At 39.2% G+C, this 15138-nt stretch overlaps 5 protein-coding genes across 18 annotated transcripts; 2 read left to right on the top strand and 3 right to left on the bottom strand.

Annotated features, from left to right (window-relative positions):
* Nucleotides 1–60: 60 nt before the first annotated feature.
* LOC116930062 (TGF-beta-activated kinase 1 and MAP3K7-binding protein 2) lies at nt 61–3102 on the bottom strand. Of its 11 annotated transcripts, XR_006649515.1 has the most exons (8): nt 2765–3078; nt 2532–2661; nt 1972–2467; nt 1516–1898; nt 1067–1424; nt 943–965; nt 755–832; nt 61–505 (listed from the first exon to the last, which is right to left on the bottom strand). XR_006649515.1 is itself a non-coding variant. In XM_045176916.1 (7 exons), the coding sequence occupies exons 1-6, from the start codon at nt 2839–2841 to the stop codon at nt 793–795; spliced, it is 1608 nt and encodes a 535-aa protein (XP_045032851.1). In that variant the 5' UTR covers nt 2842–3080; the 3' UTR covers nt 61–505; nt 755–792. The 11 variants fall into 11 exon arrangements, 10 of the variants coding, with proteins under 10 accessions (XP_045032851.1, XP_045032837.1, XP_032793309.2 ...); XM_045176916.1 differs by having other exon boundaries at nt 943–1424; nt 2765–3080; XM_045176902.1 differs by having other exon boundaries at nt 755–965; nt 2765–3080.
* Nucleotides 1634–6896, top strand: LOC116930066 (nuclear migration protein nudC). 2 transcript variants are annotated; one of them, XM_045176959.1, is made up of 5 exons: nt 1634–1772; nt 3496–3573; nt 3826–4185; nt 6260–6657; nt 6725–6896. In XM_045176959.1, exons 3-5 carry the CDS (start codon nt 3832–3834, stop codon nt 6774–6776), a joined length of 804 nt encoding a protein of 267 aa, XP_045032894.1. In that variant the 5' UTR covers nt 1634–1772; nt 3496–3573; nt 3826–3831; the 3' UTR covers nt 6777–6896. The 2 variants fall into 2 exon arrangements, with proteins under 2 accessions (XP_045032894.1, XP_032793316.1); XM_032937425.2 differs by lacking the exon at nt 1634–1772 and adding an exon at nt 3239–3413.
* LOC116930068 lies at nt 3585–6164 on the bottom strand. Its single transcript, XM_032937427.2, has 3 exons — nt 5821–6164; nt 4293–4596; nt 3585–4224 (listed from the first exon to the last, which is right to left on the bottom strand). Exons 1-3 carry the CDS (start codon nt 5914–5916, stop codon nt 4199–4201), a joined length of 426 nt encoding a protein of 141 aa, XP_032793318.1. The 5' UTR covers nt 5917–6164; the 3' UTR covers nt 3585–4198.
* On the bottom strand, nt 6874–8342 carry LOC116930067 (guided entry of tail-anchored proteins factor 1). Of its 3 annotated transcripts, none has more exons than XM_032937426.2 (5): nt 8214–8342; nt 7955–8146; nt 7735–7894; nt 7172–7405; nt 6874–7092 (listed from the first exon to the last, which is right to left on the bottom strand). In XM_032937426.2, exons 3-5 carry the CDS (start codon nt 7801–7803, stop codon nt 6913–6915), a joined length of 483 nt encoding a protein of 160 aa, XP_032793317.2. In that variant the 5' UTR covers nt 7804–7894; nt 7955–8146; nt 8214–8342; the 3' UTR covers nt 6874–6912. The 3 variants fall into 3 exon arrangements, with proteins under 3 accessions (XP_032793317.2, XP_045032910.1, XP_045032915.1); XM_045176975.1 differs by having other exon boundaries at nt 7735–7955; nt 8012–8146; XM_045176980.1 differs by lacking the exons at nt 7735–7894; nt 7955–8146; nt 8214–8342 and adding exons at nt 7478–7566; nt 7625–7685.
* Nucleotides 8343–13781: 5439 nt separating this feature from the next.
* LOC116930064 lies at nt 13782–14979 on the top strand. Its single transcript, XM_032937422.2, has one exon. The coding sequence runs from the start codon at nt 13807–13809 to the stop codon at nt 14809–14811; it is 1005 nt and encodes a 334-aa protein (XP_032793313.2). The 5' UTR covers nt 13782–13806; the 3' UTR covers nt 14812–14979.
* The last annotated feature ends 159 nt before the right edge of the window (nt 14980–15138 follow it).

Raw genomic sequence — 15138 nt, 5'->3', positions numbered from 1 at the left:
CAGCCCCGGAGAGCGCACCTGTAACTAGGAAATGATTAAAATGCAGACGACCACACTCCGTTCAACGGAAGATGTGCAAATGTATGCAAATGATCGATAAGTATATAATATGTACACACACACACGTGAATTCGGGGAGAGGGATGATACAGAGGATTTTACAATGAACGAATCCATGTTTCATTCATCGAACAGAATTTTCTTTTTCAGAATATGAATATCGAAAACGAATGAGCTTTGCTGCACCAGGAAGAAGTAAAAAATAATAATTATATTCAGAAAACGGCCGTTGTCGTCTTTCCTTTCGGGCCATTTCTTTATGATGAATCGCAAAGATGCAGAGCCAGGCCCGTCCGATGAGGCCGCAGTTTGTTTGTTTGTTTTTTTTTTATTCTTTAAATTTTTTTGTAAAGAAAGAAATTGCCATTAAAGAAAGGAAAAGAATAAAATCCGAGCCGATTGATTGGTTGTTTTTTTTTTTAGACACCCCACCCTTGGATCGTCCCTGGAACAAAAGAAAAAAAGAAAACAGAAACGAGTTGACTGTTATGGTTAGTTTTTTTTTGTGTGTGTTGTCTATGTGAGCTAAGCTTGCTTTGCGGATGGCACTAAAAACTAAAAAGAGAAAGAGTTTCAAAAAAAAAAAAGCGGCAGTGTTTACGTTGGTTTTCAAAAGCCAATAAAAGCGCCGGAAAATACGTTTCAAAAATGGTTGCGAAAAGTGCAAAATGAGAGGAGAGATTTTGGTATTTACGCGGACGGTGACGGACGTGGATGTGAATGTTGCCCGGCCTACGGCTGTACGGTATAAAGCTGCGGACGGCCATCACCCCTGCTGGGAATAGAGAAAGCCACAACCACCACACCCGAAAAAAGAGGACAAGAAATTGGTAGAATAAGCAAAAGGTCAGAACAAGCCAATAAAAGCACAACAACAATAACCTGGCCATCTCCGGCTGCGTCCGCTTGAGAAAGCAACCCACCACGTTATTACGACTAGTACTAGTATTATTATTATTATGACTAGGATTTTTATTATTACTGCCCGGCATAGACAGCACATCACCTTGCGTTGAAGAGGTAACGATAGACGAAGAAGAAGAAGAAGAAACGCATGGCGGGCTGGAGACGGAACGTGGCGATTCGCATTCCTCGCACTTGCTCAGCGCCGGGTGGTTCTGGAAGGTGCAACGGCTGCAGTTCCAGCCGTCCGATTCATCGTCCTCCTCCTCCGTCAAACTGGCTATTGGCAGCGGCATTCCGTTAAATAACGCTGTGCTGCCAGTCGATGATGGTTGAGGAGGAGACACACTAGTTGATGGATTAGGGGTTTCGCTGTTACGCGTGACCAGCTCTTGATACATCCGCTGGCAATCCACCTCCAAGTTGTGCACTTCACCTTTAAGGTTTTCCAAGTCAACCACCTGCCGAAAAAAATTTAAATAAAATTAAAAATTATAATAATAATAATAAATGTCCAAATGATTCATGACGTTTCCAAAAATGCGCGATTACGGCTTGTTGGCGCTGGAGTTGATGCGGATAGTGTGGCAGAATCCGGCCAATAGGTGGCGCTGGTGGTAATCGTTGTTCTCTATGGGGTACGTTATTTCTCTCGCTCGTGTCGAGGAGTCGTTTTTCTTTCGTCAATTCTTCTTGAAGGTTTTCGACCTTGCGGCGCAACAGGATCAACTGTTGGCGATCCTCATCCAAGGAGCGACGCAAAGATTCTCGTCGTTTGCATTGTTCCTTGATGTGCTCCGCCTGATCAGGTAAGCTCAACGAAGAGGTGCACTGTTGGTTGAGGCCGTTCACGTTGCCTGCATTCGGTACAGGCACCGCACCGTAATGCCATGGAGAAAGCAAATTAGATCGCTGAACGGCCGATACTGATCCTCCTATCATTTTGCGAATTCAGCATTTACAAAATTAAATAGTCAAGCGCCAACTTTCTTTTCAGAGTTTCCATACCTTGAGGACTGATTGTAATTTGTAACTGTGAGTGTAATCCTCTGTGATGATCGGTGGAGGCTGATGAGTAGGTGACGTAGGGAAGAGTGTCGGCGGAGGGTTGCAAGATCACATTGACTGACGTGGATGATCTCGGCTGTTCGCAAAAGACTTGTACTTGGGACGAAGCTTTCGTTTCCCACCCGCTGGAGATGTCTGGAGGAGGCAGTGACAAATCAATGTCAGGCCGATAAAGTGGCGAACTGTAGATCGGCGGACTAGGACGGGAAGATGCAGCTGCTGCTGCAGCCACCGGTGGTGTGACTGGCAGTGCTGGAGGAAATTTGGTAGGTGTCACGCAGTCACCGAGAGATTTAGGTCCACCGTCAAGTGGTGAATTTCCAGCCGAAAGGCTTTTGGGATTTCCCTGAGTTGTTTTCTTGACGAGAGGAAACCTGCCATATTTTGGAGCCTCTCTCTGCAGTAGGGCTTCTGCAGCTTGCCTGTTGTAACAAGCCTGTACGATATATAAACGATGGTGGCTGAATTTCTGCAACACAATTTACCAACCAGGATATTACCTTTCTGATGCAATCATTGACAACAGAATCAGGCACCTCAGGAAAGCCTTGCTTTACCTGGTAAAATAGTTGTTTGAGTCCAAATTGTGTGAGTTCAATGGAGTCCATTACTGGTAACAATCCATTCAACCTGAACAAACAAGTAAGAACAATATCGGTTTCATATTACAGCAAATTGAGAGTGAAAAGAAAACTAAAAAACTAAAGAACCATCGTACTTGCAAAAGCACTACCGTCTGGCATCATTAATGTTCGAGGCGTAGGTGGGAATAAACAATAGTAGAAGAACGTGAAATATCCAAGCGTACATCGACTTAGCAAACCATAACCAATTATAAACCAATTAGTTTGTCTATTGCAAACGTTTGGCTGGAAATTAAAACAAGAAATAGCTTTCGATTCCCAAAGGGAGACGGTTCACAGTTGGAGAATGGGTCTTCTCCAATTCCCATAAAACTCACGTCAGTGTTTATTTCAGGATCGCTCGCAGACCGCCCCACAGTTTTAGCCCACCTTTACCATACGGCCATGTTTTGGTCTTAAGGCAACGTTGCGTAACAATACATGTTAATGGAGTTATCCTTATATTTTAAAAATTGATTAGATTTTAAAAACATTTAAAATTTAAGTACGTGAAACATGATTACATATCTTCTGACTTTTCTTTCGTACTACTTATTATTGTGTCCGCAACGCTGGTTACCAAGCTCGTGTTTTCTATCAAAACGTCGTCCGTTCGAAGTTGCAGGGAAAATTTTGGCCGGAAGATTCTCGAATTTTAACACGTGAAACACGTTTCAAAGCATAATGGCTGATAAAACTGAAGCTTTTGATGGAATTTTGTTGTCCATAGCCACCCAACATGAAGGAGGTGTCCAAGATGTAATAATATTTCTTTGTCATGTGATTTTTGTTTCCTGTTCCATGCTTAATTTGTTATGTATATTAAAATGTTTATTTTCAGTTGTTGGACACGATCTTCAGTTTCCTGTGTCGAAAAACAGATTTTTATACTGGTGCTGGAATTCAAGCAGCCGAAAAGGTAATAATAAATGACTGATGCTGCCCCAATAGGCCAAACATGTATTTTGATGGGAACAACTCTAAAGAGAAACCGAGAGACAGAATTCATGAAAACATGTCATACAAGTATGTCTGAAAGCAGCAAAACACAGGCAATAAATATTAATAGCATGATTTATTCTGACATAGCATGATTTGGTCTCTTGCGGGATTTAAAACGTTTTCTTTTCTTTTTGTACGAGAACTGATGATCACTTTCTTGTTGCTTCAGCTGCTGATGGAGAAGTTCAACAAATATAGAGTCAAAGCAGACCAGGAAACAGCCAAGAAACGAGCCGAAGTCGAGGAACGTGAAAGAAAAATCAAGGAACGCAGAGAAAAAGAGCAGGAAAAACGGGAAGCTCTCGAGCCGAAAATCAAAGAATTGACGGATGAAGAAGCCGCCGAGATGATGCAACAACAAAAGGAATCATCGAAGGTGGTGGCTAAAGCAGCCACAAAGGACGTCGACGCCACGAAAAAGGATGAAGAGGAAGAAGATCCACAGGATGCTGGCAAGCTCAAACCCAATGCTGGCAATGGGTGTGATCTTCCCAATTATAGATGGACGCAGACGCTCTCCGACATTGAGGTAAACATTAGCTTTAGACTCGGCGTTCATTCATGTACACTACAAACAATTATAAGTAGTTTAATGCGCTAGATTTCAAAGGTTCCAATAGATGAAAGAAAAGTTACCTTCCATGTAGACAATCATGCCCACCAAAGCCAAAAGCGCCAGAGTACAAAACGTGAGAGACAGTTGACAAGTGGTGGGCGTAGTTCGGTTTTTCCGGGTGATAGCTCCCGACTCTCCCAATAAGGTGAATCTCGTCGGCGTGCCGCATCGGTCGTAAATGTAGCTGCCTGAGACGGACATTGTCAGCTCATTGCTAGGCGATGACGAAGGTGGTGTAGGCGGTAAATTGATACTATCCAAGCTATTTTGTTCCTCAGGCATTTGGACGACAGTGAGAACAGGTCGAGGAATGTGAAGAGTTCCCTGTAAAAAAAATTTTTTTTTTTCGTTGATCAAATTCGAAATAGTTGATACAATGCTGCATGAAATGAAGGACAGGCGCCGCGTCTTGATCCCCACAATGATAGAGCACGACAGAGTTCAAGGTTCTTATTAAACTCGCCAAGTCCGGGCACAGCAAACAAAATTTGCCGTATGAAAACGAAGAAAAAATTGAAAGGGGTAAGAGGACTGGTATTCCTCGCTGATCTATTAAAGAAAAGTTTTGTTTGTGTTTGCCCCTCAGGGCGAGTCTATGTACTCTACCTCTATTATTTCTCCTGTAGGTTCTTTGTATGGTGAGGCTGTAATAATGGGTAGGCGCGACGTTGGTGCGTTTCCGCACCAACTGGTTTTTCCCCGGGTATTATATTATGCATAATAGCGAGTTCAATAGTGACTGTGGAAATTTCGAATCTCTTAGGTGAATCGTATTGTCTATACGCGTTTTTAGGAAATTATCGTTTTCTTAATGTTTTTGTCAAATCGTATTTCATTTGATATCGCCAGTACAGCTTAGAATTCCGTTGTGTTTTAACTGTTGAACTTGATGGCCATTTGTCCCTTTTTGGGAGGACACTTGTAGAAGGTCATCTAGCAAAAATGCGAATACGCTAAGGGGCGAGAGAATTTGTTGGTCCATGTTTCTATCTATACGTCATCTTTCCGATATTTCGGCCCATTCGTCCCCAACAACCTCCTACCTTTCTTGGAAACTACCTCACACTAAAAAAAAAAAAAAAAAAAAACAGTTTGTTTCTCCAAATCTAGAAAATAACGGGTCCGTTGAATTACGAGAAGATTTTTAGAAAGAAAAAAAATGATGGGTTTTCCCGGATAACTATGGCCCAGCTGGAAAGCTTCTACGGCAACCAGATTCGTTTTTTTCTTTCCCTATTGAAACTGGTTTCCTTTATCACGGACAGTCAAGGTCAAGGGTGAGGTCATTTACCTCTTCATTTTCTACCTTTGTATAATGGCACCACGAGCACGAGACTATGACATGTGTTGACAACGGAAAAAAAAAGAGAAGCAGTAGTGTGTCTCAAGCAGTACGTTAACCCCAGGAATCTGTTGCCATTCGGCCTTGGCATTCCGCCGTCCTCACATGTCACGTTCTCTTAACGCACAACTGTTCCCAGAAGCAATCAAAGTCTTGTGATTGAAACTGTACAAGATTTTCTTTTCTTTTTTTTTAAATAACCTAACCTGCTCCTGTTGATGATGGAGATATTGGCGATGGACTTGAGCGACGGGCGAAAGGAAATGAGCGTTGGATGGAATCCAGTTGCCGTTGAATGACATTTTCTCGCGTCACTTTGAATATTTCCTGGGTGTTTGTTATTTCCTACTTTGTTGTGGGAAAAATGAGAAAAAAGCAACCGTAAAGGTGGACTCACTCTGTGTAACTGATCCACGACCTCTCCTTCCAAACGGACCAAACCCCCCTTCTCTCTCTCTCTCCGCTCCTCCTCCTCCTCCTCTGTTACACTCTTGCTTTTCTTCTCCCCATCAACCAGTCCCTCCCAACAGGTAGAACACCAAACGATAATCTCTTAAAACTGTCTGTAGTGCCTTAGGGTGGGTCATTCTATGATTCAGTTAATAATTACATTTTTTTAATTTTTTTTTATTTTTTGCTGTACAGGTGCGGATCCCGTTGCCCAAGGCCGGACTTCGTTCTCGCGACCTTACGGTAGATATCCAGAAGAATCATCTCAAGGTTGCCGTCAAGAATCAACTACCGGCCATCATCGACGATCGGCTCTTGCACGACGTCAAGATGGAGGAATCAACTTGGCTGCTTGAAGACAAGCAGACGGTGCTCATCACGCTCGAAAAAGTGAACAAGATGGAGTGGTGGAGTCGTTTGGTCGTGTCCGATCCAGAGATCAACACGAAAAAGATCAATCCCGAACCGTCTAAGTTGTCCGATTTGGACGGAGAGACACGGGGCCTCGTCGAGAAAATGATGTACGATCAGCGCCAGAAGGAAATGGGGCTGCCGACATCCGAAGAGCAAAAGAAACAAGACATGATGAAAAAGTATACGTTTAATTAAGTCATTATTTAAGGCCAAGAAAAGTGAGCCTCTGGTTTCTATTTTCAACAGGTTCATGGAACAACATCCCGAAATGGATTTCAGCAAGTGCAAATTTTCCTGAGTGAAATTTTTTTTTTATATACAAATTTTTTTCCATTTTCACAATTAAGAAACGCTTAATTTTTCCTTTTTTTTCTTTATTTCTTTCAAAATAAAAATCATTCGGAAATTCGTGTATTCACCACGTGCAAGTGTTTTCATTTGATGAGTACCCGACAGGCGTTGTTACATATAAATAACCAGAAAACAATGCTGAGAGCGCCTTCGATCCCGGTGGGGTAACTGAGCACGATATTCAGCGGCCAGAACCAGTCAGAAAGTCCAGTCAAAACTGGTTCGTACCGTTGAGTGACAGCAAGGTAGACGAGAACGGCACCCTGTCAGACAAGCAAACGAGAGTTGACTTAAACCAGAGTTCAATGACGTTTGAAAATATTTTCATATACTACACGTTACATTGATAATTTGGATGGTTTTAGTAAATTTCCATTTGATAGATTCCCGATCGTCCATTCTCGACTGACCAAGAGCTTGGATTTGCTCGTCGAGCTTGTTCATTTTTCGCTGAGTGCGGGCGTAACGTGCAAATTCATCTACAGCAGAAATACCAGCCAACTCTTTCCTGAGTTCTTTGAATTCTTCCCTAATCCTTTTTTCTTCATCGGTTACCTTGAATATGAAGTCTGTGCTCTAAAAAAAGGTAAAATTTTCAGAAAGCATTAGTTTTAGCAAACACAGATTTCACGCAATTGCTATCTTAACCGGACAAGGATTCCGGTTGAAGTCACAGGGGTGGTGAACCAACATAATGATGAAACTCATGAGAGTAATAAAACTATATGATCAGTCATCTGCAAAATAAAAGTTTATCTTATCTCAATCTTTTTGATTAGAAAAAAGTGCATTTACATGTTTCATAAGTAAAATCTTCTCTGTTTAGAAATTTAGACTTTGTCAAACTATTCCATAGAACCTAATACTAAATAAGAGAATATATCAGAATTGAATAAAAAACTCACCCATTTCACAATATTTGGTAATAAAGATCCAATGAGCATAAACAATGCAACCATCCAAAATGTAAACATCTTTGAAAACGTTGGTATAAACAATTTGGGTTCGAAAGTCGTCTGCTTTGAATTTCAATCGATTCCAGATCTTTTCGACGATAGTTTAGCTCTAAATTATTAAAAAAGGGAATGAGCACAAGAGCGTGTCATATTTTGGAAGGTACCTGACCCTATTAAGTAGGAAAATGTAATTGTTTTCTTTTCTGCAGCATACCAAAGTAGATACCTTCACTATCACATAGTCGTTCAAATCGTGTAAAGCCTCAAAGCATAAACGTAGGCGATCCGGAAATTTCGGTTGGTACGAGCTGGTACGAGCCAACGACTTTCAAGCCACGAGGAAATGCACTGTTGCATGAACCTAACCAATATTATACACAAAAATTGAAATACGAATATGATTTTTTAAACTTTTTTCAGCATATTACCTGCACGAACTTGTCTCTCAAAGTACTTAAATTTAAGTAGTCATTGACAAATTGACAACTGAAATCAAAAGGATTCTGACTTTTCCTCACCCAACCTCATCCACCATGCTCTCGAACCTCATTGGCTAATGGCGGCCATGATTTTTCCCTCCTTGTGAAGGGGGTTGAGAAAGGCTTAATTTTTGCCCAAGGTTGTTCTGCAATTTGTTCATCTTTTATTTTTATCTGCGCAGTTAAGAGTAGATTTTCCCCTCGAATGGAGCCCAGTGTCTTTCGACAAAAGCAACTTGATTAAGTTTTACTATAATCTTATCTCGTTTTTTTATGGTCGAGAAGATCTTGATATGATCACCCTCTTAGTACGTTGGCATGGTGATTTACGTGAGCGACGTAGCAAAGCTGTGAAACGACATCATGGCGACGAAGGATGGACGTGGACGATTTTTAATCTTTGAAGACTTGCCATCGAAATCTCCAAGCCACGTGTCTGATGGTAAAAAAAATCTTGTATATGCATCAGTTGTTGGCTCTGAGATGAAATTGCTTGTGTGTCCTGTACCTATATTTACCCTCGTTATTGGATTATTAAAATTCATAGGTGTTATCTTTATAAACATTTCACGTCTGTAGGTATTTCTCATAGTAACTTTTAACTTTTGACCAAGTGATTACTAAATTTGCTTTGCCGACATAACGGTAAATTTGAAAATAAAATCCATGATTTTCTGGGGTAGTTAGCACAGGTTACGCAGCTTGTGTCGAGCACGTGTTGCGACGCTACAAATGTGGTCGTTGAAATCGAAATTACTTTGTTCCCACTTTCGCCTTTTCATCCCGAATAGCGAATACCTAGCAGCCTATTGCGTGAGAAATGTCACACTGCATCTTGTATAAACTGAAATAATTGTTTGACGTCATTTAGATGTGTGAGAGAACCTAGGACACGCTTCATGTGGGGACACATCTACGCTTGTGACAGAGGAAGCACTTTGCTTTTGCAACAAGTTGGAGATCAACAGATTTATGATGGGTAACAATATTTCTTGTTGTTTTCTTCTGCCAAAGCAAAATGTTAAGAATTAATTGATGCAAATGCAGTGCCACTCTTCAGGCTTTGATTGGAGGCCGTTTGAAAATTGCAGTCAGTAACGAAAAGTGTGTGACGTCGATGATAGATTCCAGGTTCTTAAATCATGCTGTTCTATTTTTTGATACGATAAACCTTTACGTAAAGTATATAAATATCTTTGGCTTCAAACTGATTCATTAAAAAAAAATTCTATTTTGAATTATTTTGTTTATGTTGTTAGAAAAGCAGTAGTTCGTGAACGAGTAAGTAGAACCATTTTCTTTTGTTGAATAGAGCTGAAAGCTTCCGTTCAAATAAAGTATTAAGAAAAAAGAGCTAAGGTTGAATAAGATTATTTATTTTATTAACAATCCATATGATTAATCAGTTGGAGTAAACTATAAACTCGCAAGGGGTCTACGTCATGGCTGAGTCAAGAATACATTTCAAAAGTAAATAATGTTGGAACTATCGAATCGAATTAATACTTGAAGGTTCGTTACATTTGTTACAGGTTGTCGAAATTGGCTGTATCAGAAAGTTTAGTTTCCAATGCATTCCACGACGTCGCATTTTTTTTTTTTTACAATGTTTATCATAACAATTATTCCTTGTGAGTATGGTCTTTTTACCTTAACTGTGATAGATTTACTCATCAAACCCCAATTTTATCTAATATTTATTTTATTTTTTCCAGAATTTTGGCTTTGCCGGCTTTTTTTCATCGTTGTGGCCATCGACTTGTTGAAATCTGCTTTTTGAACAACTTCATGACGAAAGAAAAAAGAGGAATCGTACGCAAATCGTTTGGTAAGAGCTAGATTTACATGGTATGCTTCTACGTTTTCTTATTGCGGTGGTTTATAATCTGTGTACTATGTCCGACACGGTCGCAGCATGTTTTGTGCCATTTTGGGTAGGTTAACAAACCAATTGAATTCGTTTCCCAAAAGGTGGATTGTTAAGACAATAGCGATTAAGATCTTCAAAGCCTAGGCTGTTGGGTGAATTCAAATTTAAGAATGCGACATCCTGACAGAGTTAGTTTAGCTTAGGTTGTGTTTCTTCATTCTTGTTACAGTGGAACATCATCACTTCTGTCACAGGAATTTCCAAGTCTTCCGGGAAATAGTTGTCGGTTCGTACCATTGTGCAGCCTATCTCCTCAAATTACCAACTTAAACTGTTACAATTGCTTGTTCACACAAGCATTAGATTCTTAATCATTCCATTTCTAGTTTATCCTGCATGTGCAAGGTCGTTTGGAGTGTAAATCACCGATAGGTGAACCTTCCAGAAACAGTAGAATCCGTGATATTGCAATAGCAAAACCATTTGGATTAGTAATTTTGAAGAGTTGCTGTTTTTAGCATTTCAAATCAGACATTTGGACAATAACAATTCGCAAATGGGATATTCTTCTAGCGCTGTAAATTCACGAACGTATTTTATAATTGGGAATATCGATTCCTTCGCGTGCATCAACTATCAGTTGGTCTAATAATAACACAATCAACCAAAATATCAGTTCCGAATGAGAATTCGGTAGTGTCCATCTCAGAATAGACGAAATTTACCAGCGCAAAACCATCTTTCTTTTAAAGGCTTATCCTAAAAATCATTCTGTCTTGGGTTGTCTAAACGTGATTCTGTACTCACCTCTGTTTATTTAGGTTACTGACCGATGAAACTAATCCGCTTAGTTGGCAATGGAAATGCTGTGGCGGAGAAAGTTCAAGATGAACAACAGCATTAGCATTGTTGAGAAGACCTAGTCCGGACTTGTATCGAGAATTCGTGCAATCCTTTCTGCCATCGGCGTCGACGTCTACCTTATCGTCAAACGCAGTCTCGTGCGCCATCGGAAGGCCTTTCTAACGTCCCGATTGCCATTCCCACGGCCCAACCGCTTCCTCGTGCAACATTTTGCTATTGGGAATCTGCTGACCGAGATTTTCGATCGTCGCCATATAGTGGCATTGGTTTGTTGAAGCTATTCTATCGAATTGAATCTATTTTCCAGATGGTATATCGTTTAAGTGTGCATTTTATCGAGTCTCATAGCAAGTCACACGTCTGCCGGTGAATTTAATGGTTACTGTTAGTGCATTTCCTTAGCGTCCTCTTTCTCCACGTGCCAAAGCACTAACCAATCCACCGAGAATACGTTGCATGTCTTACGTTCCGATATCAATGTCCTCTTTTGCGCGTACCTTTGTTACAACAAATTCACATCTATAGGTTTCGTGCGGCGATTTCTTTACCTGAAGAACGTATAAAGTGGAAACAATTGTAGAGCCGTGTTCACGTCGTACGTCCATGCTGGTATGATGACAACAGCCAGAGTGTAATCCCCTCGAACTATGAACATACGCCGCCGTCTGTGCATCAAGACCGCTCCAGTTACCGGTCATACTCGGCTTTGCCATAAAGCTATACGCACATGCGTTCTCGTAGATGCATTTTGCTTCCCAAGCTGTGCCTTTTGTTGCCGTCTTAGAAAATCTTTTGTTCGTCAATACTTTCCGTCAGCTCTAATGTAAAAATACCCGGCGCCGACTATCATGTTGTTTCCTCTTGACAGGGTAACTATACGATAGTTACCAATTCAACATCGCCTTTGTCGAATCGCCGTACTATTCACCTGCTAAATGCAATAAGGCTCATTCATGAAAATTGTTTTCAATAGCCGTACCGTCAATAGCTTATTTCTGTTATGCATTGCTTTGCTGTCTGCGGCGTACAAAGACCAATCTCATTGGGTCTCTAACAATATCGTTAAAATCTTTTATCAATATTCATTCGAATGACAAAGGTCGTTTTATGGTCAACAGCGTTCCAGCGATTTCACTTAAAGGTTGAGAATGGAATGGTACGAGTTGAATGGAGACGATCCGTCAAATGGGTGTAAAGTTGCCTGGATGGTAGTAGCAAATCAACGGGGTTTGAATGTTAACCGCGAATACTAGCGAGACATCAATGCATTGTTTAACGCGTGGAATTTTTGGGGAGATTTGTTCGACTGTTGAAGTTAGTATCGAAATACGAGACAACTTGTTCACGTAAATTCCAGTACAAGCCGCGTAAAGGAAACATGTTTTGGAAAACACTGGGGTCCCTGCCATGTCGTGTGTTGTAGCGCATGTCGTTACTGATTGCCAATATGTATCGATGCAGTTTTTTTGCTGTTGCCCCAGTTTTATGTTTGTTTCATAACCATCGCCCTTCTCCGCAGTGAAAACCCATGGCGCAGATGTGACAAGCTTCGGATATTTTTCTGTTTTCGTCTACCGCGCAAACTCACGAGAAAAGATGCTTCTAATTACTAACAGGTTGCAGATATAAATTAGATCAAATGTCAAATTGACCGACATATCGTATCTTGATTATTGGTTGAAATAGGAGACTTCGCTAAGCCTCCTGAGCCTAAACTGCATCTTCCAAAGCGTAAAGTCAGCTGATAACGCGTACAAAGGTAGTACTCAATCACCAACTTTAAGGCTTGTATCTTAATTTGCTAACATAAAAAATATTCTAGGCCGTTTTTTTTTTTTTTTTTTTTATTTTTTTTTTTTTTTTTTTTTTTTATTTTTTTTTTTTTTTTTTTTTTTTTTTTTTTTTTTTTTTTTTTTTTTTTTTTTTTTTTTTTTTTTTTTTTTTTTTTTTTTTTTTTTTTTTTTTTTTTTTTAAATAATAAAATAATTTTAATTTTTTTTTTTTTTTTTTTTTTTTTTTTTTTTTTTTTTTTTTTTTTTTTTTTTTTTTTTTTTTTTTTAAAAATAATTATTTTTTTTTTTTTTTTTTTTTTTTTTTTTTTTTTTTTTTTTTTTTTTTTTTAAAAATTTTTTTTTTTTTTTTTTTAAAAAAAAAAAATAAATTTTTTTTTTTTTTTTTTTTTTTTTTTTTTTTTTTTTTTTTTTTTTTTTTTGGGGGTTGGGGGGTGGGTTTTTTTTCGGGGGGGCGGCCCCCCCCGGCCCCCCCCCCCCCCCCCCCCCCCCCAAACGGCGCCGCCCCCCCCCGCCAAATTTTTTTTTTTTTTTTTTTTTTTTTTTTTTTTTTTTTTTTTTTTTTTTTTTTTTTTTTTTTGAAAAAAAAAAAAAAAAAAAAAAATTTTTTTTTTTTTTTTTTTTTTTTTTTTTTTTTTTTTTTTTTTTTTTTTTTTTTTTTTTTTTTTTAAATTTTTTTTTTTTTTTTTTTTTTTTTTTATTTTTTTTTTTTTTTTTTTTTTTTTTTTTTTTTTTTTTTTTTTTTTTTTTTTTTTTTTATTTAATTTTTAAATTTTTTTTTTTTTTTTTTTTTTGTTTTTATATTTTTTTTTTTTTTTTTTTTTTTTTTTTTTTTTTTTTTTTTTTTTTTTTTTTTTAATTTTTAATTATTTTTTTTTTTTTTTTTTGGGGGTTTTATAAAAAGGGTTTTTTTTTTTGGGGGGTTTTTTTTTTTTTTATAAAAGGGAAATTTTTTAATTTGGTTTTTTTTTTTAAAAACAAGAAGGGCCCTATTCTAAGCATATGTTACCCTACAGTCATGAATAACAACACTAGCGCAAGCGAAGATGTTATCCTCAACGAGAATGGAGATGTGTACAATCCCATTGATCTAAACGGCCTAATGATCTCAAAATGCATTTGCTGTTGCATCGGAATACCTCTGAACGCATCCATCGCCGTTGCACTAATCGGCAATCATCAGCTCCGTACGAAACCGCGCATCGTCTTCTTGCTGGGCATCATTTTTTCGTACATGTCATTTTTTGTCGTTGCTATTATCGAACTGATTTATTGGTGTCTCTATCCCGTTGAATCGGTTTGTCAGGCTTACGTTGTCTGTTCTGCTCTTCCGCAAGCTCTCTTGCTATTGAATCTGTTGCTCGCTCTGGGCGACCGATATGTCGCCATCAAACATCCGTTGTTTCATCGCAGGAAGATGACAGAGCGTCTGGCTTGTGGCATAGTCATTTTCAGCTCGTTGCTTACTGGTTTTGTTCAGAACTTTGCCTACCTCGCCGGATTGAGAACCTTGCGCTGCGAGGTGTGGCTCGTCCGTGTCAAATTGGTTACGATAACCACATCTCTATTATACTTCGCCTGTACTATTTTCAATTTCGTCGTCTATCGAGAGACGAAGAACCTGCTCTGTGAATATCGAACAATCTGCTCATCTCGTAACGCTCCACTGGACACCACCGGCAAAGGGAAGGTAGGAGCATCAAACCGTCAATCCACCCGGACAATGTCTGTTCACGTGGATAAAAGGAAACTAAGTCGAATCATAATGCAAGCCACTCGCACTTTAGTTATCGGAGTTACCTCTCTGGCTGTCACGTCTTGTCCTAGTATCGTCATTTCATGCGTTTTCCTTAGCTGTCGATCCATTGTTGATGAACGCCAGTGTCGTTTTCTCAATTGGATGGCACCTTATTTTCAGGAATTAGGCTTGATTTCCGCTGTGTATAGCCCGATCATATTCATTGTGAGGCAGAGAGAGCTGAGATTAGCGTTGACCTGTGCTAGGGACAACCGAAAATTCTAGTAATCCTCTCAATCGTGTTTTTTGTAAAGCTAAAATTACCTCTTAGTAAGATAGTTAATGTCTTGTAAGAAGATCAATGGTTCATCTCACTTTGTTGTCGGTTGTACAAAGGCATAAGGCTCGTTTTGTGACCTATTCTTCTATGACAATACACAGTTCTTTCCAGTCCTTTTTCCCTAGATGGGATACAAGCTTAAATGTACACGTATTCGAACAATTTTCAAAAGAAGGATTTTCGCTGCCCCTCCAATCCACTGGGAAACAACAATCGTGAATCCAGGAGGAATAAACCGACGGGAAATAGGCTTTTTTTCTTTTAAACAATCC

Source organism: Daphnia magna, linkage group LG1, assembly GCF_020631705.1.
Source record: "Daphnia magna isolate NIES linkage group LG1, ASM2063170v1.1, whole genome shotgun sequence".
Classification (NCBI taxonomy): domain Eukaryota; kingdom Metazoa; phylum Arthropoda; class Branchiopoda; order Diplostraca; family Daphniidae; genus Daphnia; species Daphnia magna.
The sequence above is the reverse complement of the archived record's forward strand: the minus strand, read 5'-3'. Positions and strand labels throughout refer to the sequence as shown.

Coding starts and splice junctions, on each gene's coding strand:
- LOC116930064 (XM_032937422.2), top strand. CDS start 13,807: ATGAATAACAACACTAGCGCAAGCGAAGATGTTATCCTCAACGAGAAT.
- LOC116930062 (XM_045176887.1), bottom strand. CDS start 2,841: ATGTACGCTTGGATATTTCACGTTCTTCTACTATTGTTTATTCCCACC. Junction 2,662..2,764: donor AACATTAATGATGCCAGACG/GTAGTGCTTTTG, acceptor TTGTTTGTTCAG/GTTGAATGGATTGTTACCAG. Junction 836..1,066: donor CGTTACCTCTTCAACGCAAG/GTGATGTGCTGT, acceptor CTCTATTCCCAG/CAGGGGTGATGGCCGTCCGC.
- LOC116930068 (XM_032937427.2), bottom strand. CDS start 5,916: ATGTCATTCAACGGCAACTGGATTCCATCCAACGCTCATTTCCTTTCG. Junction 4,597..5,820: donor TCCATCATCAACAGGAGCAG/GTTAGGTTATTT, acceptor TTTTTTTTACAG/GGAACTCTTCACATTCCTCG. Junction 4,225..4,292: donor CATGATTGTCTACATGGAAG/GTAACTTTTCTT, acceptor AATTGTTTGTAG/TGTACATGAATGAACGCCGA.
- LOC116930067 (XM_032937426.2), bottom strand. CDS start 7,803: ATGTTTACATTTTGGATGGTTGCATTGTTTATGCTCATTGGATCTTTA. Junction 7,406..7,734: donor TACCAAATATTGTGAAATGG/GTGAGTTTTTTA, acceptor ACCTTTTTTTAG/AGCACAGACTTCATATTCAA. Junction 7,093..7,171: donor AAACCATCCAAATTATCAAT/GTAACGTGTAGT, acceptor CTTGTCTGACAG/GGTGCCGTTCTCGTCTACCT.
- LOC116930066 (XM_032937425.2), top strand. CDS start 3,339: ATGGCTGATAAAACTGAAGCTTTTGATGGAATTTTGTTGTCCATAGCC. Junction 3,414..3,495: donor ATGAAGGAGGTGTCCAAGAT/GTAATAATATTT, acceptor GTTTATTTTCAG/TTGTTGGACACGATCTTCAG. Junction 3,574..3,825: donor GAATTCAAGCAGCCGAAAAG/GTAATAATAAAT, acceptor TTGTTGCTTCAG/CTGCTGATGGAGAAGTTCAA.